The sequence below is a fragment of the Cibotium barometz genome, chromosome 61 (genome assembly GCF_041138505.1).
Source record: "Cibotium barometz isolate CiBa-2024 chromosome 61, ASM4113850v1, whole genome shotgun sequence".
NCBI lineage: Eukaryota > Viridiplantae > Streptophyta > Polypodiopsida > Cyatheales > Cibotiaceae > Cibotium > Cibotium barometz.
This window is the reverse complement of record NC_141106.1, coordinates 6,282,372-6,289,959: the sequence shown is the minus strand read 5'-3', so window position 1 is coordinate 6,289,959 and position 7,588 is coordinate 6,282,372. Positions and strand designations below refer to the sequence as shown.

Here is a 7,588-nt window from a genome sequence, read left to right as displayed (position 1 = left end):
TGTGGAAACATGGTTTTATGTTTTCCTTATATGATCATGGGTGGATGGTATTGTATTTGATGGGTTCCGAGCCCAGGCATGTTGCCACAAAATGGTTGCACTGTGCAAGTATAATAGAAGCTCCAATGAGCTCCATACACCACACAATGAGTGGTTGACATCATCCCAAATCACCAAATGAAAACGACAAATTTTGGAATCTTCTGTACTCTTCATCTACTCTTTTGACCTTTACAATCACAAATTAACAAAAACCTTTGAATTCATGACTAGATAATAAATTTCATCAAACAAATGTGCATGCCCTCAATCACAATATATATATACACTCTTCATCTACTCTTTTGTCCTTTACAAACCAATTAACAACTAACCTTTGAAGACCGTATATATAATAAATCTCATCAAACAAATGTGCATGCCCTCAAATCACAAACTATTAAAATTTTCAAGGACCGTGTCCTCTCTCTTAATCACCATTTTTCCCAACAGGCCTCTCCTCTCTCTCTCTCTCTCTTTCTCTCCTCATAAATTCAAGGATAAAGTGGAAAGAAGGCAAAATCAAGGGGAGATGCTAAAACGATTTATCACACGTGCTGGGGGCCATATTTTTGTGTTAGTGGACGTCAACAAGAAATTCATCATAAAGCGGATTGTTTTTAAAGCTTTACATAAATCCGAGGACGTTCAAAACCAGATCTTCAACGCGGATACAACCCATGTTTGGAGTCGGATGGTATTCCTCTATAGCCTTGGAATCCATGTGAGATCGGCATAAGGGAGGGAGGAAGAGCCACACAGCGCTTGCATAGAGGAAGCACAAAGTGACGAGCACGCGGATGCCTCTTGGTACCTGGAAGGGGAAGAGATGAGGACAGTGCTTGATAGCTCGCTTCAGTGCCACTTCTGCAGAGGTGGCCGCTCCATGGAACGCAAAGAATGCTGTCACCTCCCACGTGGGCCTCTCTGATTGCACGAGATGAAAGAAAATGAGCTCGTGTATCAAGCCGGAAGCTAAGAACGTGGCCCACAGTGCGAGAGCTCGGGCCCACACGTGCACTCTCTTGTCAACCCCCCCGCCTCTTTGTCGAAGAAGATGCAAAACAGGCTTGTAGACTGTCGCCCGGAGTAGTGACGTGGCCGTCAAGTTCCACCGGTGGCCCCAGAATTCTGCCAGCGAGGCAGCGTTGAAGGGCTCGTGGAACGCAGGTTGCAGATCCACGTGGAACAGTGCACGCGTGACGCATGCGTACGTGTAATGGCCTAATTGGAGGCTTATGAACATGGTGGCAAAATGCATGAGATACAGTACAGGAAGAGGAATCAGATCTCGAAACCTGTATAAGTTGAAGATAAAAGCTGTTGCGACGGTGTAGCCCATCAGCCCACGCCAACACGTCGCAGCTACCTGCCTCTTTGCGGGGCCTTTGACACACACAGGTAAGAGCATAGCAGCCAAGAAGTGGGAGACGTGTGATTGTAGCCAAGAAGGTGAATCTACAAAGAGATCGAAGCAGAAGAGGAGGAGCTTGGAAGGGCAAGTCCAGCACAGGACGAAGGCAACGGTGCCTCTCGCATTCGTGGAGGCCACCCATCCAGGTAACACAAAGAAGGCTGGGAGGAACGGGCAAAGAGCTAGCACGCGAGGGAGTCCTGTGGGCAAGCGCTGAACCACAAAGAAGGCCAAGGCTAACGTTAGGGCCACTGCTCCATGGCTGGCAATTGCAAGATCCATGACAGTCGCTAAGGTCAACATCCAAAAACTCACTTCTTACCGAGTTTTAAAGCGGATTAAACCTCGAGATTGGCAAAAATAAATAAATAAGCCCTTTCCATGTGGCCTCCCAAAGAGGATAGCAGCAGGTGGGAAGGACAAGGTCAAGGAGAGGTAAAATACAAGGTCGCCCCCAGCAAGAAAAAACAACCCTAATAGGTTCTGCCCTGTCCTGGTTGATATTTTTGGCCTTACTCAAACCATCATGGAATCTTCTAGTGATGAGGAGGAGAACGAGGAGGCCCCGAACACCCAGAGCCACGAAAGTGATCTGGAAAAGGAGGTAGCAATTATGGACTTTTAAGATGCATCCAAAGTTAACCTTGACCCTCTCAAGGTGAGGAAGACTCCCTTCCATACGAAACTATAAAATCAGTTTCTCTAGCGGTGGTAAAGCAAACCATTAGAAATGCTGGACAAACCAAGACTGATTTGTCAGCCCAAAAAAGAAGACAATCCCAAGTTGGAGGGAGGCTTCCCTCTCCCCACAGAAAAAAGATCTCAGTAATTGACCAAAACCCCCCCAAAAAATCAAAAAGTATGATAGATTTCAAAATTTTATCGTACAACACCAAAGGCCTATCAAATGGAAGTAGAGCTAGAGTAATCAAAAACTGGTTGTTTCAAACCAATACCCAAGCTGCCATAATCTGTCTTCAAGAAGTAAAAGCTACTGGTAACCCCCTCCAACAAAATCTAGAAACTATTTCCACACACCACAAGTGGTTCAGCTCCAACCATGTCCAGGGGAGCTAGTGGCACCTCTATAGGCCTTCACCACTCTTGGATGCCTTTCTTTAAACGTCACAAGATAGACCAACAAAATCGATGGGTAGCTCTCCATCTTGAACTCTTTGAGTTCAGGTTTATCTTGGTCTCAGTCTATGCAACTGGACCATCAACATCCAAAGCTAAAATATGGGATTCTTTATTGCACTTTGTAGATCCTATCATACTCATAGGGGATTTCAACATGGTCGAATCCCCTCAGGATAAACTCTTAAATATTGGTCATACGATCAAAGGTGTTGAAAGAGCTAGGTGGCTGGATCTGAAAGGTATACATGACCTACAAGATATGGCCTATGACCACGAATTCATATGGGGGAATGGTAGACAAGGAAATCAACTGAGAAAAGCCAAACTAGATAGATACTAGTTATCTGCAGGCAGCCATCATCAACAGGTATTTAAGCGCCAAAGTAAAGGTCCATGTCAATATAGCTTTGTCAGACCATTATCCGATACTCTGCTCCTTCTCGCAAGGAACCCAAAGAGAGTTAGAGCAGGTTGGTTCCACATGGACCCTAAACTATTTCAACTCCCAACTGTACGAGCCAATCCGAAGAAATTTGGTCAAAGCACTTCAAAACTTTCAGATCCCCCACTAAGGCCTGGAGCCACTCGGTGAAGGATTGTCAAAAACTACTTATTGACATAAAAAAGAAAGTGACTAGAATCAGGATAGAGAGAAGGGGTCAGAAATACATAGAACTACAGAACCTTGAACAAAGGATCAATCAAGGACAAATTCATCTTCAAGATAATCTGAGAAAAGTGAGAGAGGACCTAAAGAAAGAGGATGACATACAATGTCAACACATCCGTCTTTTCTTTAGAGAGTGGTGGGCTGGCAAAATAGACAAACCATCAAAAGAGATGTTCACCATTAAAAAAGAGGGAGCAACTGACCACGTCCCCATGCTAATGAAAAAAAATGGTATCTGTGTAGAGTCAGTTTCAGAGAATCTAGAAATTGTTAAGGGCCACTTTTGTACCATCTTTAATGCAAACAAAGGCACATCAAAAGAAAGAAGAAATGCGATGCACAAAATTTCAAAATGCAGGCATAAAACAGTCTCTCAGAGCATCGAAGACACTCTAGAAACTGATCTAACCTGTGGAGAACTAAAGGAAGCCATTATGTCTATGAAAAGTGGTAAGAGCCCTAGTCTGGATGGCCTCCCAGCGAAATTCTTTAAAACTTTTAAGGAATTCTTGCTTGTCCCCCTTCTTGAGGTCTGGAAAGAATCATTACGATTCGGGGCCCTTCCATTTTGTATTAATGAAGGGGTCATCAAACTCATCCACAAGAGAGGAACTCTCTAACTGGCGACCTATCACCATGCTCTCCACAACATATGCGAAAGCTCTAGCAAGAAGGCTCTCGGGTCACGTAAAAGATTGGATAAAACTAGAGCAAAAAGGGTTTATCAGAAGGAAGATATATTCTTGACGTCATCATTGCTTTATGGGAGGGAGTAGAACATGCTCAACAGACCCAACAAGACTTTATTTTCTTCAAAATAGAATTTGATAAAGCCTATGATAGGCTGGAATGGGGCTTTATTCTACAATCTCTCAAAGACATGGGATTGGGCCCAAACTTTAGAAAAATGGTGTAGGTGCTATTTGGCAAGGCTATGCCAGGGTTTAAATTAACGACAATCTAACTGAATCCTTTGAGTTGACTCGTTCTATTCATCAGGGATTCCCTCTAGCTCCTTTGCTTTTTTCTATTGCTTACTGATGCACTAGGATGGCTGGTCCAAAATGCCATGGATAAGGGACATATGTAGGGGGTTCAGCTACCTAACAACAAGGGCCAAACCTATCTCCAACAGTTTGTAGATGACACTAATGGCCTTATACGCAATGACCTCGGTTTAATCAACACCTTCTGGGATTGCCTTCACTTGTTTTGTCTGGCATCAGGGTCTATTATAAATCAATCCAAGACGGGGATCAGAACAATGCTTGCAGAACCACTGCAATGGCTTCTTAACCAAGGTTACAAAATTCTGAAGGAGGGACAAATCTTTAGATTTCTAGGAATCTCGATGGGATTTGGAGTATCTATGCACCAACACTGTAAATGGGTCCTTGATAAAGTGCATAGTAAATTCAGACGGTGGTCTGGTATGTAGCAGACCTTTGCTGGCAGAATTTTGATGCTTAAACATATCCTTTTCCTGACTATAATATATTTTCTATCCTACTTGCGCCCCTCAAACTCTGATTTAAAACATTTAGAGACGATATGCAGAAATTTTCTATGGTCAGGAAATGCAGATGAGTCAAAAAACCCCAAAGTAGCTTGGAAAACATGTACAAGTCCCAAACAACATGGAGGTTTGGGAATTCCCAACATTCTAGACTTTGTAGATTGCATGGCTACTATCAAGTGGATCATTAGGAGCTTCTTAGCACCATAAGATGATTGGGCAATCCTTCTCAAAAGGAATCTGGAAAATTTCAGTATTGCAGACTTCCCTCAATGGAAGAAACTCCCAGAGATGATGTTGTTCTTCAGCATGGTTAAAATCAAACTGCAAGGTAGTCCCTTGGATAAAGAAATATGGCAAGTGTGAAGTAGATGCAAAATGGAAATCAAGTTGCACAATAAAACAAAGAAACATGCTCACATCCTTCATCTGGATTCCATATCTCTGCAGATCTCTGTAAGCAGGCTTTTAAACTCCACAAAAAGGGTATTCAAAAGTGGGATGATGTATGGTGTAGGGACAATTGTAGATGGAAATCAGATCAAGAATTATGCACTACAGATTGTCTATAGATGATCTCTGACTGATTAGGGACAGATTGTCTATAGATGATCTCTGACTGATTAGGGACAGAATGCAACTCTGGTCTGATGATAGAACAACATTTCTCCAACTCAAAGGACCTTTGTCATGTAAGGATTTCTCCTGGAACTCCAAATGGAACCTTCTTCCAATTCCTCCTCTCCCTTCTCTAGATCCTCCGCTCCATTGCAAGCTGAATAACAGGTGGAACCTGCTGTGGGACAAAAAGCGATGGGGCTTCAAATTCTCCAAAATACGGTCGCCCATCATGTTATGGGAATATATTTTAAGCCCTCTTAAAAATATTATTCTACCCTCTTAGATAATTCGGGGACGCTTGGATTATCTTTGCGTCATGCCAAATTATGTTAATATCATGGGTGATACCATTATAAATATTAATACGTTTGGTGGATATTGACGTATGCTGAGGTCCCCAATGTTTGTTTCAATTGGTTCATATTTAGGGGTGATTCTTGGGTTACTTACGCCTGGTAAAAATGTGTGTGATGATGGTTTGTATGCTTATGGAATATTTATTTCACCAAGTTATTGTTGGTTGTTGTATAGGTGAAGAGGATTCTGAGGATCGAAGAGAAAAGCGTGATATACTTTAAACCCAAGCCTCAATTTATGGGCACTCTATTTTTGAAGATAAGGAGTGTCGTGCAAGAAAAGCACCCTTTTTGTATTTTGGGAGGCTATGGCCTAAATTGGAATAAAGTATCTCGTAAATACTCATGTGTGGGGGGAAAATAGGCCATACACACGAGGGGGGATGATTGCACCCAATCTTGGAGCCGAATCTTTGTGAGCTAAGTATTTTTATTTGTTTTTGAATATTTTGATCATAGTCATGTCATGTGGTGCTTGATGAATTGTTTGAATTTAAATCAATTCTTGCAATTTATTTAATTTCTATCTTCCTAGAAATTTAGATCCGTGACAGTGGTATGAGAGCTAGACCTAGGGAAAAGGGATAAAATGAGAGCTAGACCTAGGGAAAAGGGATAAAATTGAGTGGTAAAAAGCTAAATTCAAAGGTTTTTGAAGGATTGCTTCTTTTAACCAAAAGGAAAAAACCAAAGGTTAAGAGGAGGGGTTAAGAGGAGGGTGGTAAACCACTTTCACAAAGCCACTCTATATTTGAAAAGCGGTTTTGCTAGATTCTTAACGTCATTCTGATCCATCGATCCATCTGTATGGATGAAATCTAAAATTGAGAGCAAATCCGACTTAGCTTCTGGATTGCTAAACCACTGCTGGAGGAAGAAATCTATAATGGACGGTGTGTGTATCTCCATGAGTCAATTTATGAGAATATATACAGTCTGGAAAAATTTCAAAAAATAGGGACTTAGTTAATTAGAAAGTTTTTCTTTCTTCCTTCCCTTTCCTATCCAAGGCAACCCGATTTTTACCTCCAAGAGAAAAACTTCTTTCTCTAATCACCCCACGGACGGTGCTGCGTGTATTCAGGGAGGAAGCGTGGGCTGATTTGCATGGATTACTCCATGAAAGCTTTGTTAAGCTTTTAATAATAAAGCTTTGTTAAGCTTTTAATAATAAAGCTTTGATAAGCTTTATATAACAAGATATATATATGTGTGTGTGTGTATAATTTATCCCATCTACCTCTCTCTCTTTTTAGCACATCCTTGTGACCAAAATTCAAGAGAGAAACTCCATAGTTTCTCTTAAAGAAGAGAGAAACTCCAGAGTTTCTTTTAAAAGCAAGTTTTTGCAATCAAACTTGCTAAAAGGCTTTAAAATTTTATAAAGCCTATCATCATCACTTCAAAAGAGAACTTTTCGAGAGAAATCATCACTTCCGATAAAAGGCAACAATTCAAAATTAAAAAAACAAATCTCAAATCTTTTCGAGGACAGAATTGAACCCATCATTTCGTGACTAATTTATAAGCTAAACCCTCCATCTTAATTTAGTTGCAATGGCTGCTTTACCCATTTTGCCCACGGTACAAGAACAAATCTTAGTGCTTCAAGAACAAATTGCTAATTAAGAAGAGCTCCGACGCAAATTAGAGCATCAAGTCAAGCGTACTAAACGTAAACGCGATGCTTCTAATTATTTCGACTCAGATGAGGAGGAAAGTGATCACGTTAGACGCACTGTTAAAGCTACATTACGTACTCAAAATTCTAAGAAAGACTCACAAATCAGTTCGAAAGGCATTCACTTTCTAAAATTATGATGGCAAGAAGG

The 7,588-nt window shown here is 41.3% G+C and overlaps 1 protein-coding gene across 1 annotated transcript; it reads right to left on the bottom strand.

Annotated features, from left to right (window-relative positions):
• Positions 1–667: 667 nt before the first annotated feature.
• LOC147604499 (acyl-CoA--sterol O-acyltransferase 1-like) lies at positions 668–1,739 on the bottom strand. Its single transcript, XM_086794738.1, has one exon. It carries the CDS (start codon positions 1,733–1,735, stop codon positions 668–670), a length of 1,068 nt encoding a protein of 355 aa, XP_086650864.1. The 5' UTR covers positions 1,736–1,739.
• Between the last annotated feature and the right edge of the window lie 5,849 nt (positions 1,740–7,588).

Excerpts from the sequence above, each read along its gene's own strand:
- LOC147604499 (XM_086794738.1), bottom strand. The coding sequence starts at position 1,735 with ATGGATCTTGCAATTGCCAGCCATGGAGCAGTGGCCCTAACGTTAGCC.